The 15,414-nt window shown below is 57.5% G+C and overlaps 1 protein-coding gene across 1 annotated transcript; it reads left to right on the top strand.

Annotated features, from left to right (window-relative positions):
- Positions 1–593: 593 nt before the first annotated feature.
- GALNT5 (polypeptide N-acetylgalactosaminyltransferase 5) lies at positions 594–15,414 on the top strand. The gene is made up of 10 exons (XM_074872344.1): positions 594–1,699; positions 5,513–5,679; positions 7,487–7,606; positions 7,972–8,107; positions 8,486–8,605; positions 9,086–9,203; positions 9,385–9,708; positions 11,865–11,945; positions 13,365–13,526; positions 15,048–15,414. Exons 1-10 carry the CDS (start codon positions 594–596, stop codon positions 15,186–15,188), a joined length of 2,475 nt encoding a protein of 824 aa, XP_074728445.1. The 3' UTR covers positions 15,189–15,414.

Raw genomic sequence — 15,414 nt, forward strand, 5'->3', positions numbered from 1 at the left:
CCGGGGGACACCGGGGGTCACCGCACCCCGCCGTCACCCCACGACGGCAGCCCTACGGACCCGGCCGGGCGCAGCGCGGGGGTTCCTCGGACTCCCCGCCGAGCCCCCCGGGCCGGGGCCGTGCAGGCAGCCCAGCCCCCCCGCCACGTCTCAGCCTGCGAGCCCGGGCAGCGGCGGCGGGGGGAGTTTGCGTTGTCCCGGCTCCGTTTCTAACCCAGTTTTGTCCCGCCGGGGGGCCGCAGCGCTTCGCCTGCCGCCCTCCCCGCCAGCCCGTCCCGCCGCGGCTCCCGCGCCCCGTCACTGAGGTGGGGGTGTGAGAAACACCCGCGTCCTCGGCCGATACACTTCCCCGCGGGCTCCTGCCACGTCAAACACTTCCACCCGCGCTGCCGGCCGCCCTGGGCAACGACCCCGCAACCCCCCGCCCCGAAAGGAGCCGCTGTGCGCCCGGTTCCTGCCGGCACGGCCCCTCGGGGTTTGCCCTGGGGTGGGGTGGGGCGAGAGGAGCCCCGGCCCCGGCCCGCCCCCCTCGCTCCGCTGCCGCCGGGCAGGGCCGAGCGGCGGCGGGGCCGGTCCCTCCGCCCGCCCCAGGGATGAGCGGACTGCGGCGGTTGTTCCGCGGCAGCGGGCGGGCGCTGGCGTTCGTCTTCGCCGCCTCGGTCGCCTGGCTGCTCCTCGACATGGCCGCGCTCCGCCTCTCCCTCGGCGAGCCCGGCGGGCGGCTGCTGACGGGGGCGGCGGGGCGCGGGCAGGAGCGGGCAGGGCTGTGGCGCGGCCCCCGGGCACCGCCGGGCAGCCCCCGGCCCCCCCCCGCCCGACCCCGCCGTCGGGACCTCCCCCCGCCGCCGAGCCCTCCGCCGCCCCCCCCCGGGGGGGTCCCCGCCGCTCCCCCGGGGGCTCAAACGGCCCCGCCGAGGGCGGTTGTCACTTTCTGGGGGGGCGCGGGGGCCACGGAGGCGGCGGGCGGGCCCCCGTCGAGGGCAGCGGGGGAGCTTGTCACGGGCCCCCCTGGAAACGGAGCGGGGCCGCGGGAGGCATCGTCCTCCCGGGCAGACCCCCGGCTGCACCCCAGCGACCCCCCTGCCCCCGGGGTGGGGGTGACGGCGGCGGAGGGACCCGGACACGTCGCTAACGGGAGTCGGCAGCGACCTGCCAGCCTGGCAGCGCGGGCAGCAGGGCTGGGAGCCCTGCCTGGGCCGGAGGAGTCCACCGTGGGATGGCAAGAAACTTCCTCCGAGAATCACTTGGTCCTCACGAGCAAAGAGGGGGCGAAGCCCGTCAGCCCAGCAGCCCCCCACCTCGGGGCCCACTTCGCCGGGAGCTTCGCGAAGCGCCAAGGAAAGCGCCAAGAGCGGCAGCTCACTAACGAAAACGGTGCCCACGCCGTCCCCGGGGCTGCAGGGCTGGAGGGCCCCAGGGGGACGACTCGAGGAGCAGCCCCCGGGGGGGCAGCGGCGGCTGGCAGGGACAGGCAGGAGCAGGCAGCGGGCAGCAGCCCCGGAACGCACAGGGTCTTGTCGGTGGATGCAACGCTTGCCCCAAGAGACCCCCAAGCTCCCGGCCAGTTTGGGCACCCTGTGGCCGTCCCTGATGATAAACAAGAAGAAGCAAAAAGTAGATGGAAAGAAGGAAACTTTAATGTCTACCTCAGCGATTTGATCCCTGTAGACCGAGCCGTAGCGGACACCAGGCCTGCCGGGTAAGATCTGCTTGCCTTGTACAAAATACCTGCGCCACGGCCCTGGGGACCTGCTCGGTGGCTCCCGGGGAGGGCGGCTGGGTGGCGCTCACTTTCCCAGCTTAGAGCAGCTTGTTACTAAACCTAAAACTGGGCAAACTTTGCAGACTGTCTTACCCTGCTAAGCCCTGCTGTCCAGAGAGCTCGGGGCACAGCAGGCGGGCAGTGAGGCTTGGGCCTCTTTGTGCCTTAAAACCTGGTTTAGCAAGCGCAGTGCTGAGCGCTGTTTGCTTTCGGTATTTGTGCATTCGGTTCCTGGGGCGTCCCACACCCCGACGCTTTGTCTTGGCAGCAGAAGCGCCCCCCTGCCCGGGGGTGCTCTCCCACCTGCAAGCTGCCACTGCCCTTCCCTCGAGGCAGAGGCACCCCACGGCCTCCCCTGCCCGAAGGGTCAGAGGGGGCTCTGAAAGCCTCCACAGGAGATGAGGCCATGTTCTGACGTGACTGAATGAGCACACGCACCAGCCTGCAGCCGGGGTGGGCCGGGGAAGCCCCCCAGGAGTGATCCTTCATGCTTCAGAGCACTGCGGTCACTGCCCGCTCCAGGGACCTAGACCCGTGGGCATGTGCCCACGGCGCTGTTGGTGCTCGCCTGTGAGCCAAGGTGAGGCCCTGCGCGGACAGAGTGGGGCAGGGAAGGAAGGACACAGCCAGGGTGCCAGGGGCAGAGGATGCCAGCTACAGAAGCCACCGGCACACGGAAAAAGAGCCACAGCGGCTCAGAACGGAGCACCATGGTTTGGTCTTTGACAGCAAAACCCTGGAGCAGAAACCACCTCCCGGGAGCGCCTGTAAGCGCAGGCTGCCTCCGGTGAATCCTGCTCCTGCCCAGGAGGTTACGGCATTGCTGTGTCACCGGCAACACCTTGGCCAAACAGGGGTGTGTCCCTGCCAGCGCTGCCCGGGGCTGTGTGCTGCCGCGCCGGGCCACGGGGAGCTCCCCTGGGCACCCTGGCGCTGGAGGAGCCTGTGCGGGCTCTGCCCTCGGCCTCGGCACGGCAGAGATCGAGCCGTCAGGGCCAGCTCGTGGCAACGGCTGACAGCCACCCTCGGTGGTCAAACGGCACGTTACTTCTTTGCTGGATCGTTCCAGTCTCTCCCAGTTTAGACCCCAGTTTCTCTCTTGATCCTTGCTGGAGTGCTGGACTAGACCGCTGAAATTTGGCCAACAAGAGACTTGTTCTGTCACAGCCTTCAGTCTCCCTGTCTGGGTGCAATGCCGGCTGCTTCACGAGCTCTACTCACTGTGCTGGTGCCCACCCAGCCCCGTGCCGAGGCAGAATGCGTGCAGGAGGAGTTCCACCAAGGTGGGACCCCTTGGGTGAAGGCTGGGGGTGGCCCGGGCTCTGCAGGGGCCTGGACCCCGTTTCAGCCCAACACTGCGGCACCAGAGCGAAGGTCCCTGTGGGCCTCTGACCTCCCCGCAGGCTGCCACCGTAGTTTCTCTGGGACATCAACTTACCCAGGTTTAGACAGGGACCCACATTTCCTGGCCTGGCACAAAAAAATGTCGCATGCTGCGTGGCACGGTATGGCCTGGGTGAGTCAGCAGCCGTGCCAGCAGCCGTGGGGAGGGACCCGGCTGCGGGAGGCGGGGGCCGGGCACCCCTGCGGCTGGGTGCAGCGCCAGGCTGCTCCCGAGCTCGGAACCCAGAGCTGCTTCAGCAACTGAAACACCTGCACTTTGCTGACTTCCAGGGCGATGGCAACAGAAATGGAGCCCAAACTCACACAGGACATTGTGAAATATCTTTAACTGGGGGTCAACAATAACAAAGCCACCACTCTCTGCCTAGAAACAGTACTTTTTTAGGCAAGAAGGCAGAAGACGTTCCTCAGTTCGAGGTTTCCCGTCAGCCTCGCGCGGATGCTTTCCAGCTGCCCGGGGTACATGCAGGCCTTGGCCAACAGCCTGTTTGCTGCTAACGAAGGGGTAAAGAGAGAATTCCTCGCAGCAGGTAGTGCCTGGCTGCATGCAGCCGCCACGGCTGGGGTCTCAGCCGCGTTTCCTCAGCTGCCCTCACATCCCTCTCGCCGTGCAGTGGAAGCCATTGTGCTTGGCAGCTGTCTCCTGCCTCATCCGCGGCCTCTGTCCCTCCTCCCTCCGTGAGCTGCTTCTTGGGTTTGCTGTAGGAGCAACTACAATTCATCTCTTTTCTCCTAGTTTAGCTGTCCCTCGTCCTGTCTCCTTTTTGCCAGCAAGCCAGGCTAAGCCCCCACACTGCAGAGAGGCCCCATTGCCACAGGCCAACACCCCCGTGGTTTCCAACCAAACCCCATCAAGCAGTGATCCCCGCCTGGCTGAGCCAAGCCTGGCTGCTGCCGGGGTGAACCAGGCTGTGGAAGGAGATGAAAAGACACATCCCAAGGATTGCAACAGAGAGTAACTCAGGAGAGGTTATTTGCACTTGCCCAGAGCACTTCTGATTAGCTGCAAAGCCCTGAAATACTCTGAATTTTCTTCAAAACACCACATGGTCTGAGCTGTGCAGTGCCCTGGCGTCGGCATCTGAGCCAGCACCAGCTGAACCTGAGGGCCCGTGCATTGAGGCAAAGAAAAAGAAGTCAATTTTCTGTACGCTTCCATATACCTGTCCCTGTTTTTTCTCTGTTGTTGGCAGCAGAGTGAACAGTGGTTGTGATTCATCACTGAGAAATTAATTTTCTGTGTCCACAGATAGGCCGGCGCCTGTCCTGCCTGCGGGAGGTCTTCTCTGGAAGGACAAGAGAGAAAAAAGCAGCTATCAGACTTAGTGACAAGAGAGAGAAAGCAGGTCCTGGCAGTTCGTGGGTATCCTGGGATAGAGCAGGCAGCGTGGGGGAGAGGAGCGCTCTACCAGGCGTTCTGTAGGCCTGGAGATCCACTCAGAGATAGCAGAGCTGAGGGAGCCCCGCTCCCCAAGGCAGGCGGCTGAGCGCTGCTTGAATTGCAAATGGGAGATGAGAAAAGCTGCTCGTCGACCTTTTGTTCAAACACTGAAGACACAGGCCTGACCCAGCCATTGCATTTTTGGCTGTCACAGAATAAAATGACAAAGCCATAAACACGGGAGAAAGTTTATCACTGCTGGGATCCGCCGGCGTGTTCTGCTGGCTGTTTGAAACAGTGTGGGCTCGGGGCACGGCTGGCCGGGCCGTGGCTTCGGGGGGAAGACATGGGTGCTGAGGGCCTGAGATATGGGGTACTGAGGGAGCGGACCTGCCAGCACTGTCGTACCAGAAATTCGGATGTTTGAATGTTTTCCCGTCCTCCACGGTTCCCTGGGTGAGGTGCAGGAGTCGGACTGGGCGACTCTTCCTTGCTGTCAGAATGTTCAACAGGTCGCTGTGCTGAGCTCATGGAAATAAATGGCCATTTCCCTGCATTTTGAATGTAATACCAGTTCTTTTCTTCTGAGGAGGCTGCCTCACACAGCCCGTGATCCCAAGCGCTGTGGGTGCTCGGAGCATCGCAGGACCCTGCAGGAGTCCATGAGACCAGTGGTGCAGAGCTGGGATCAGCCTGGCTCCGGGGGCCCTTCCACTGTTTCCTCACGGAGAGGAGAGATAATAACCTGGGATGAAATGAGGTGCCATCTGGAAAGGGGGGAGCACGGGGCTGCCCATGAGACAGGCCCCCGCTTGCCCCTCTGCTCCCTCTCCTGACAAAATCCCATTGTGGAGCTTTGCCTCTGTATTTCCCATTTGGCCTTTCCCCCCTCCCTGCGCGTTTTCCCAGGAAACACCAAGCTGGGACATTTTCAGGAGTGCAACCGACCTGTGTTGCTGTTGCAGGTGCTCCGAGCAGCGGGTTCATGACGACCTCCCGACCACCACCATCATCATGTGCTTTGTGGATGAAGTGTGGTCCACCCTCCTCCGCTCCGTCCACAGTGTCCTCAGCAGATCTCCTCCGCATCTGATCCAAGAGGTCATTTTGGTGGACGACTTCAGCACTAAAGGTAGGTGAAGCTTCTTCTACCTTTATGAAACTAATATAACTTGAGGCCAAAATAGGATTTGTACTCTGTAATTCAATTCTGAATAGTAGACTGAAATCACGTTTTCTCCTTCGGATGGGTCGGAGCACGTCCCTGCGCTGTTATCTTTCTGGATGAGGGGGCTCAGAGGCCAGATGGGCGCTGGCGGGTGGCTGTGGGGGAATCGAGCTGCAGCTCTTGCCTGATACCCTGCCAGCCTTTATCGCTGGCATCCCAGCTCACTCGCTGGAACTGCTGCTGTGTTTGCAGTGGTGTGTTGCTGGGTTTACACCCCTGCACTGCCTTGCACAGCTGCCAGCGGCAGCGGAGGAACCACACGCGCTTCCCGGCCTGCTCAAAAAACGGGGCAGTTGCAGTAAAAGCAGCAGTGAGCCGGGCAGCTGCGCCTGCACAGCGGCTTTGGGTGCGTACTCCGGCATTTCAGATGATACCGGACCTCTGCTTTGTAACGCTTTGGCTCTCTGCTGACTTCAGCCCTTAAAAATTTAGGAATGACGTAATTTTCCAACTGCTGGTTCTTCAGGGAAAGTGCTGTCTCAGACGAACTTCAGAGCTCATGCCACGCTTGCAAAGAGCCCACAGTGCAACAAGAGTAGGTGCAAAAAAGAGGAAAACCACTCAGTTTGCTCATTTATAAAATAATCATTAAAACACACTCATACCATTTCCCCTCCAAAGCACTTTTTAAAATTTCCTCTTTACTTTCTCCCCATGGCTTCCTTTTGTGTCTGCTCATTAGCCAGGGAGCATCTGAAACACTGGGTTTGCAACCGAAACCTTGCGAGTGCAGATGGGTTCTGGGGAGCTGTGCTCGGCGCTGCTGTGACCCAGGGAGCAGCAGCAGTAACCTACAGCAAACCTGTCTGCAAATGTTCCACCTTTGGAGCCTGTCAAAGGTTTTACCTGGCTTTTGAAACGCAAACAGTGATATTCTGGAGAAAACCAAAGAGAATCTGTGAAGCCCCTGGGTGGGGGAGGTCGGGGGTCCTCCCTGCAGACCGAATGATGTCAGTGGGTGTGTGTCTCCAAACCAAGCGTTTGGCAGCACCGTGGAAACGGCCCAGCAACAGGGCAGCCCCCACCCGAGTGCCCTGGACCACCTTTCTCACCCCCGCTCTTTCCTGAGAGTTTGCCACCAGCTACCTCCGCAGCCATGGGAAACCTTGACAAAAGCAACCTGAAAAGTAGAGACGGGCCGCAGCAAACCCTCCTGCAGTTTAAACCCGGGCTGAGTCTTTAAATGTGGTGATTAATATTGAGAAATTTGAGCACAAAAAAAATATTTTCTTAGGCAAAGGAAAACAATTCACAGCCAGATTTTAATTGCAATTATAGTGCAATGAAGAAAAAAATTTCATTTTGGAGTCTTTGAATAATCATTCAATACCTGGTTTGGATCATGAACTACCCAAGTGAAGCCACTGGGGTTTTGCTCATGGCAAAAAAAGCCAAAAAACCTTGGCTTGGCAAAAAAACCTCAAAGCCCTGCACTTGCTGCTCTCCGCTTTCCACGTCTCCTGTGTGCAGTGATCATCCAGCACCAGGTACGGCTCCCCCTTTGCTGCGTCTGCGGGGTTTGTGCCGATGCCGAGTGGCCGCCCGCTGTGCCAGGAGCAGGGGCTGATGCCCCCACCCACAGCCCCTCCATCGGGGGGACAGAGCCAGGGCAGGTGGGCAGCCTGTGGCGAGCCCCCAGCACCAAACCCCCACCCGTCACAGGTGTGAAGTGGGTAAGTCAACCTCAGCCTCTCCTTCCCCTTCTCTGCAGAGTACCTCAAGGAGAAGCTGGACAAATACATGTCGCGCTTCCCGAAAGTGAAGATCCTCCACCTGAAGGAGAGGCATGGGCTGATACGGGCCAGGCTGGCGGGAGCGCAGATTGCCAAAGGTAGGACAAAAGCCATTTTACAGCCCTGCCTGGCCCTCCCGCAGAGGTGCCAATGAGCTGTCTCCAGCACGGAGCTTTAGTCCCCTCCCAGTCAGCTCAGGGCACCTTTCTGGTGTGCAAAGCACAAGGCTCTGACGTGGGGATGGGGTACGGCTTCCCTCAGCGCAGCCCTAGCCAGCGGCCGTCGGGATCTCCAGCCATGCCGCCCCGCTTCGCTCCGCAGGCTGCGGGCTACAGCCAGGAGGCTGTGGGGAGCCAGGGAGGGTGGTGGCACCCTCAGCAGTGCCCTGAGCCTGTGGGGAGGCCAGCCGGCGAGGGAGGGCAGCGGTGCCCAAGGCCTGATGCCGCCCCGGCCTCTGCCTCAGGCGCCGTCCTGACGTTCCTGGACTCGCACGTGGAGTGCAACGTGGGCTGGCTGGAGCCGCTGCTGGAGAGGGTCCGCCTGAGCCGGGCCAAGGTCGCCTGCCCCGTCATCGAGGTCATCAGCGACAAGGACATGAGGTGAGGTGGCTCGTGCCCCTGGGAAACCCCAAATCCATGCCTGTGGCTTGAGTAAAACCTCTTACTAGGACCACCAACATGTTAATTACAAGAAGACACAGGTCCAGACCCCCTAACTGGCCCTCGGCAGCATTTCACGAGGGATACATAACGTTGCTGTACACCAGGAATCAACATTAGCTGTGGATGTGGCCCCTTCATTTGTCACCCACACCTTTTCCCTTTTTCTTGACTTTTAGTACATGCAGAGGATTCCTGATGAAATTTGTTTAAATCTTGTTTTGATTATGTACAGATATTCATCTTCACTCATTAAGGGTGACATTTCAATCAGGAATGTGACTCAGAATTAGTCATCCCAATCTTTTCCCTGTTTAGTTACATGACCGTGGACAACTTTCAGCGTGGGATTTTCACTTGGCCGATGAATTTTGGATGGAGGCAGATTCCACAAGAGGTCATTGAGAAAAATAAAATCAAGGAAACGGATATAATAAGGTAAAAAAAGCAAAGGTGAGAGCTCTGTGAACCAAACTGTTAATGATTTCGGAACAAAGGCTCCTTCCAGGCCACGTGTTCCTTTGGTTGTAAGGACAACAGAGGTGGTGGTTGGTGTGGGCATCACCAGCCATGGGCAAAGCTGAGCGAGCCCTTCTCAGCCCTTGCGGTACTGCTGGCATTTAGCCAGTGCCACCAGGGCTGGGGGGATGTACCACTGCCTGTTCCCCTTCCGTGCCCCATTACGGCTTTCAGGCTGGGTAAAACCACCCAAATACCGTCTGTTTTAACGTTGCATCTGCCAGCCTGCAGCAGAGCAACGAATCGGGCGGTCCGTGTGGTCTCTGTAGGTGCAGGCTCAGGCACCCTCCCCAAGCATTTCGTAGCCCGCAGCTTCTCAGTGATTCCCTCGTCGAAGCAAGGGGAAAGGGATGGGTGCTTCCGACCAGCTGACATGCTGCGGGGTTTCTCTGTTCCCAGGTGCCCCGTCATGGCAGGTGGCCTATTTTCCATTGATAAGAAGTACTTTTTTGAGCTGGGAACGTACGACCCAGGACTGGATGTTTGGGGAGGTGAAAATATGGAGATTTCATTCAAGGTACGTCACTCTCGGCAGCCCGTCCCTCATGCCTGCATCCCTGCCAGCCTGGCTGGGGCGATGGGGCTCAGCCGGGGGCTCCCCATCCCTCCTGGAAGTCCGCTTGCTTCTCTTCTGGCTTGCACAAAGCCAACACCCAACATTTGCCCGTGTTTCTATCAAAGCAACCTTTGTTTCTCAGGTCTGGATGTGTGGGGGAGAGATCGAGATTGTTCCATGCTCCAGAGTCGGGCACATTTTCAGGAACGACAATCCTTATTCCTTCCCGAAAGATCGGGTGAGAACGGTGGAGAGGAACTTGGCCCGTGTTGCGGAGGTCTGGCTGGACGAGTACAAGGAGTTATTCTACGGCCACGCTTACCACTTAGTCTTGAAAAACTTGGATGTCGGCGACCTGACTCAACAAATCCAACTGCGAAAGAAGCTTCGGTGCAAAAGTTTCCGGTGGTACCTGGAGAACGTCTACCCGGACCTGGAGGCTCCCCTGGTTAAAGCCAGCGGGCTGGTACGTAGCCAAACGACCTTCATTGATTTCAAAACGTGAAAACATGTTTTTGGGGCAGCCAGACACTCGGTATCATCCCGGTGCACTGTCTCGGAGTTGCTTTCCCTGGCATTTGGTAACATTTCTGCGGATTTAATGTGTCACAGTGGTCTGGATCCCCCGGTGTTTTTATAAAGAAATAGGGCACGATTCCAGATTATTTCCCGGTAAAGAGCCAGCTCAGTGCTGACGGTGCCGGCACAGCAGTCCTGGCCGGGGGGTGCCCCGGGCGGGGGTTCCAGCACCCTCCCCACCTGCCCAGCGATTTGCCCACGCCAGGAGGGAGAAATTCCCTTTCGGGGGAGATTAGCGGTGCCCGGGCAGCGCAGGGAGGGCGCAGGGCCCAGGGACGGGCAGGGTTTGTACCGGTGCTCTACTGCCAGCAGAGCGCAGCAGAAACCCGCTTTTCCCCCGCGCTGCCTGCAGCCGGGCAGGGCAGGGCAGCAGCCACCAAAAAGTCCCGATTTGGGTTAAATCCTCCGTCCTGCCCCCGCAAGCCCCTTGCTGGCCAGGTGGGGAGCGTAGCCGGGTCGGGCTCTGTTTCTCCTCCACCGCCGGAGAGCTCCTGGTGTGCCCTGGCACTGGGTCCTACTTGTGCCGCAGCTCCACGGGACTTCAGTGTCACCTCACAAACATTAAAAGATGAATTAAACAAGAATAAAACGTGGGTTCTGAATTTGGCCCAGCAGAACATCATCTGCTGCTTTGAACATTCAGAAACCAAATATTTGGCCGAGAAAAGATAGAACATTGATTGCATGCTAGTTATGATTGCAATAGCAAAAGTAAAATACCTGGTTTGTCAGAAAAATTACAGCAATGCCAGGAATGAAAATGAAAGGGTTTGCTGCCTTCCCCACCCATCCCCATCTCCCAGTGCCACGGCAGGAGCGGCACTTGCTGAGAGGAGGTGGCCGGGAGCCGGTGACCGCAGGGCTGGCATGGCCGGGGGGGCGAGAACGAGACCTGCCCATCCCCTGGGTCCCTACCGAGGCGCACGGCCTCCAGCCACCACGCCGGCCCTCCTGGGAGCCAGCAAAAACCACAGCGACCATTGGGCCGTGTTTCAGGCTTGTCTGTGGGCCAGGGCCATAACATGCAGGTTGCCTGTCACAGGGATCCCTCGGGATCAAGCCAGGCTCTCTGCCCGCTCCAGCCGGCACGTTACTTTTCTGATTGAGTCGTGAAGGTGTGGGGGGGGCAGCTCTGCGGAGAGCGCGGGAAGGGACACCGTGCTTCCTCTGGGTGACCTCTGGACGCTCGTGGAAAAGCTGTAGGAGACGGGTGGCTTGGGGCACTTCCACGGATTCTGAGCAGTGGATCCACTGGGATTCATTCATCCGTCCCGGTATGAGCGAAGGCTGTCTGCTGGGGCTGAAAGCCTGCCTCCCTGCATTGCCTCCCAGAAAGCACCGAATTAGGCCAAAGGCTTCCGTGAAACATGGGCTTAAGTGACCTTTTCTAAAAAGAATTAGCAGCAATAGTCTTGAGGACATCAAAAAATGGGACATTTCTTGAGAAACAGTCACTTTTTCAGCCTTTTTGTTTCAATCAGAGCAATAAATCTTAACATCAAATTCAGTGCAAAGCAGTTAGACCATATGGAGAGACCTCTCTTTCACCTGAACCAAAACCTCAACTTTCCACGGGTGTTTGTGACAATTTTCAAGATGTTGCCTTGCTTTGGCCTGATTCAGGCCACCTGAATCATGCTTTTATCTTCATTCTCAAAATTTAGTAGGGCAGAAAATCTGTTTTGCATCTAGCTCTGCAAATTCCAGCTGTGCCGAACGCTATCCAGAGTTACTTGAGAACTGTTTTCTGAATAGCCTGTTTATTCACCGGGATTCACGCATGAGTTCTTCAGAAATTTTGGAAGAGAAAGAATGACATTGCAAGGAATTGGCGACGTGACCTTGAATGTGGCTGGAAATTATTAGTTTCCAGTTTCTCTCAGTAGAAAAACATTTGTAGTGGACCAGATGGGGATTTACACCATGACACAGCGGTGGGCAGTGTGGGTGTCCTGTGAGTCCAGCAGGTTAACTGCAGTGCACCAGCCTTGCCCCGCGCTTGGGAATTTATGTCTAAACTTGTGTTTTGGTGCTATTTTCTAGCTCGTTAACGTAGCCACAGCAAGATGTATCACTGTGGAAAACACCACCCTGGCTTTTGAGACGTGTGATGTTAACAATGAGGTAAGGGTACCCTGCATCCCAACTAGGTAATACTGGTTTTAGTGCGGGGCACAGATTCCCTGTACCCCCCCCGTGCCGCCGCGGCCCCCGGGAGCCGACGCAGTCCCTCCCTCCACGGGACGTGGACAGAGCACTCCCGGGAGCAGCAAGGGGCAGGAATTGTCTCTGTTTGCAAAGCCTGTAGCCAAGCAACAACCCCAGAACCAGCAAATCGAGCTGGAATCAGGAAGTTTGATAAAGCCATGAGCCTGCACGTGATGAAAATGAAGAGAAATGTTTAAATACAAGCCTGGGTCGCTAGAGCCGCTGTAGACAGCCTTTCCCTTCCGTTACAGGCAGAGTTTCTGAGGCAGGTCCCCGCTAATTGCTCATGGCAGGCACAGGCCGGCACGTGGATGGGGGTCTGCCATGGACGGGGGTTCACCCGTTTGCACCCCGGAGCCGGGGTGCGGTTGGGGGAGGTGGCGGGGCAGAGGAACCTGCAGCCACTGGGTTTGGGGTCTGGGCTGCCGCAAGTTGCTCCCAGAGCCTGCACCAGGGCTGTCCTCAGCCAGTCAGAGAGGGACCCGGGGGGGGTTGATTGCCAGCTGGCTGAACAGGAGCTAGCAGTGTGCCCAGGTGGCCAAGAAGGCCAATGGCATCCTGGCTTGTATCAGCAATAGCATGGCCAGCAGGGACAGGGAAGGGATCTTCCCCTGTACTCGGCACTGGTGAGGCCACACCTCGATGACTGGGTTCAGTTTTGGACCCCTCACTCCAAAAAGGCCATTGAATGACTCGAGCGTGTCCAGAGAAGGGCAACGGAGCTGGTGCAGGGTCTGGAGCACAGGTCTGATGGGGAGCGGCTGAGGGAACTGGGGGGGTTTAGTCTGGAGAAGAGGAGGCTGAGGGGAGACCTCATGGCCCTCTACAACTCCCTGACAGGAGGGTGCAGAGAGGGGGGATGAGTCTCTTGAGCCAAGGAACCAGCGCCAGGACAAGAGGGAATGGCCTCAAGCTGCGCCAGGGCAGGGTCAGACTGGCTCTTAGGAAGGATTTCTTTGCAGAAGGGGTTGTTGGGCGTTGGAATGGGCTGCCCAGGGCAGGGGGGGAGTCCCCATCCCTGGAGGGGTTGAAGAGTCGGGTTGACCCAGCGCTGAGGGATCTGGTGGAGTTGAGAAGGGTCAGTGTGAGGTTCATGGTTGGACTGGAGGATCTTCAAGGTCTTTTCCAACCGAGATGATTCTGTGATTCTGTGATTTTTAGCTCTGCAAATCTGTAGGAGAGGTCTTGCCATGGATCACAGCTTTCCTCATGCCCCAGCCCCGGGTGAGGGCAGGAGGCAGTTGAGGAGATCTGCTGCCAGGAGCCATCCCCAGCAGCCAGCCCAGCCGATGGAAGGCGAGCGGGCTCACCACTCTCCCCACTCTCTCCCCACAGCACCAGAAGTTCAACTACACCTGGCTGAGGCTGATCCAGCATGGAGAGCTCTGCATCACCCCGGCCGGCACTGCCAGAGTGCTGGGCCTCCACCGCTGTCGGGGTGGGAGCCGCGGGCTGGCCTGGCTGCACGGGTCACTGGCCGCCTTCCAGCCGGAGCTGGTGAGTGAAGCCCACGATGCCGGTGAGCGTGCCGGTGGGGCCCTGGTACCGTACCCCGACCCCCAGGCCCCGGCTTTGCCAAAGCCACGTTGGCAGCCGAAGCACCGCGTGGGTCCCCGGGGGGAGGGACGTACACCCCACCCATGGGCTGCCTCGGCCCGACACCGTCAATAGCACTTAGATGGAGATGACTTGATATTGATTGGCATTCAGCTCGCAGCGGTTTTTAAAAGGAAGCGTTTAGAAAAAGAATGGGTACTTACATTTATTACTCTTGCAAAAAGCAAGAACGTCGCGACTGTGTCTCTGTCAGCCTGATGTAAGTAGTTGTGCAAAATGCTGTGAAATGGGATACTTTATATTTAAGAAAGAAATACTCTTCATTTAAGAAAGAAAATATGTAGCTAAGTTACACACTCATCTTATTGACAAGCTCCCATTCCTCTTTAGTCTGAAAAAATAAAACTTTGAAAGCCAGAACGCCACAGCTCCAGGGCTCAGAAAGGCCAGAATGTTTGTGAGAGATACATGAAAACTGCCCCCTCTTGGGAGCCCGGACAGCACCATCAGTGCACGGGCAGTTTTTGTCACCTGCTCTGGCCGGAGCTTGCCCCGAGGTGTGAGCTGGAGGGGTTTGGTGTCCCGCCAGCACAGATGCTCTGGCCTCGGTCAGCGGGTTGTGTTGGCCTTTGCTGGTGCCAGCGACAGGAACGGTGAAGAGCAGCTCGATGGCTGGTGAGTGCTGACCGAAGGAGCTGCGATGCTTTACCTTCTGGTGTCAGCATCACTGTATCGTGTTAGGGATGCAAAGTGCGTTTACTACATGCACAAAGATCCAGCTCTTGCCCAGACAATGTTCTGCATGTCATTTCAGGAGTGTTTAATCCAGGTATTAACCAACCGATCACGAGAAACGCTGCAGTGCTTGGCGGGGACACGGAAAGGGCCCCAACCTTTGGCGGCACTTGCAGCATCCCCTCGCTGGCCACGTGGCTTACGCAGATAAAGCCAAGCAGATGTGAAAAGCAGAAGGGTGGAGCTCACTCTTCATTCTTTCATAATCTACCTTACTGGCCCAGCGTTTGAACTTCAGTGCTGAATTACCTAACGTCCTTTACAGCGCAGTACATGGGCTTTGAGTTAATCAGCCAAGAAACTCCAAAATAGGAGGGTTTTTTTTTTCTCCTGCTGTACGTTTCCGTGTATAGCAAGTACCATCTGGAGTGACTGCCTTTGCATGGTAATCACCGCTCGGACAGGGGGAACTAATCTTCCCATTTCCAGTGAGCAAAAAGCCACAGAGCACAGAAGGTGTGGTAGGATCTTGGGTCAGCAACAGGCACAGGCTTTGGGGTACACCCAAAAGTCCCTGTAAGTCAGCAAAAAGATCTTACGTGTTAGAGAAATGCAAAAAAAGGGGCACACCGTAAAGAATCAAGCTTCCTCAGTGGAAAAACAGAGCTGCTGCTGCACGGTTCCTAAAACCTCAGCCTACCTAAAGCCCTCTCTCTTTCCCTGCAGACCGACCACATCGTCTGGGAGCACCTCCCGCAGCCGGTGTGCTTGGAAGTGGATCCCTCTCACAACGCCCTGAGGGTAAATGCCTGTGACTCTGCAAATCCTTATCAGAAGTGGCAGTTTGGCAATTACTATGCAGACTGAAGGGAGCACAGTTGAACCAGAAATGCTGTGTTTTCATCTTGTGAATCCAGCAAGGACATCTGTGCGACTTGTGACAGCAATTACAAAACTGGAAGTTCATTTCCAAATGATAATTGAAATCCGTAATTTAAACCAGCATATTGAGAGACCAGAATACCAAGAGCAGCACATCTGGTTTAGCGATGTCTGAAGCAGATAGGCGTGCTGTTCCCTCACTGCAGGAGAC

Source organism: Strix uralensis, chromosome 6 (genome assembly GCF_047716275.1).
Source record: "Strix uralensis isolate ZFMK-TIS-50842 chromosome 6, bStrUra1, whole genome shotgun sequence".
In the NCBI taxonomy this organism is placed as follows: Eukaryota; Metazoa; Chordata; class Aves; order Strigiformes; family Strigidae; genus Strix; species Strix uralensis.

Excerpts from the sequence above, each read along its gene's own strand:
- GALNT5 (XM_074872344.1), top strand. The coding sequence starts at position 594 with ATGAGCGGACTGCGGCGGTTGTTCCGCGGCAGCGGGCGGGCGCTGGCG. Across the intron at positions 5,680-7,486 it reads GGACGACTTCAGCACTAAAG|AGTACCTCAAGGAGAAGCTG; the intron begins GTAGGTGAAGCT and ends CCTTCTCTGCAG. Across the intron at positions 13,527-15,047 it reads CCGCCTTCCAGCCGGAGCTG|ACCGACCACATCGTCTGGGA; the intron begins GTGAGTGAAGCC and ends CTTTCCCTGCAG.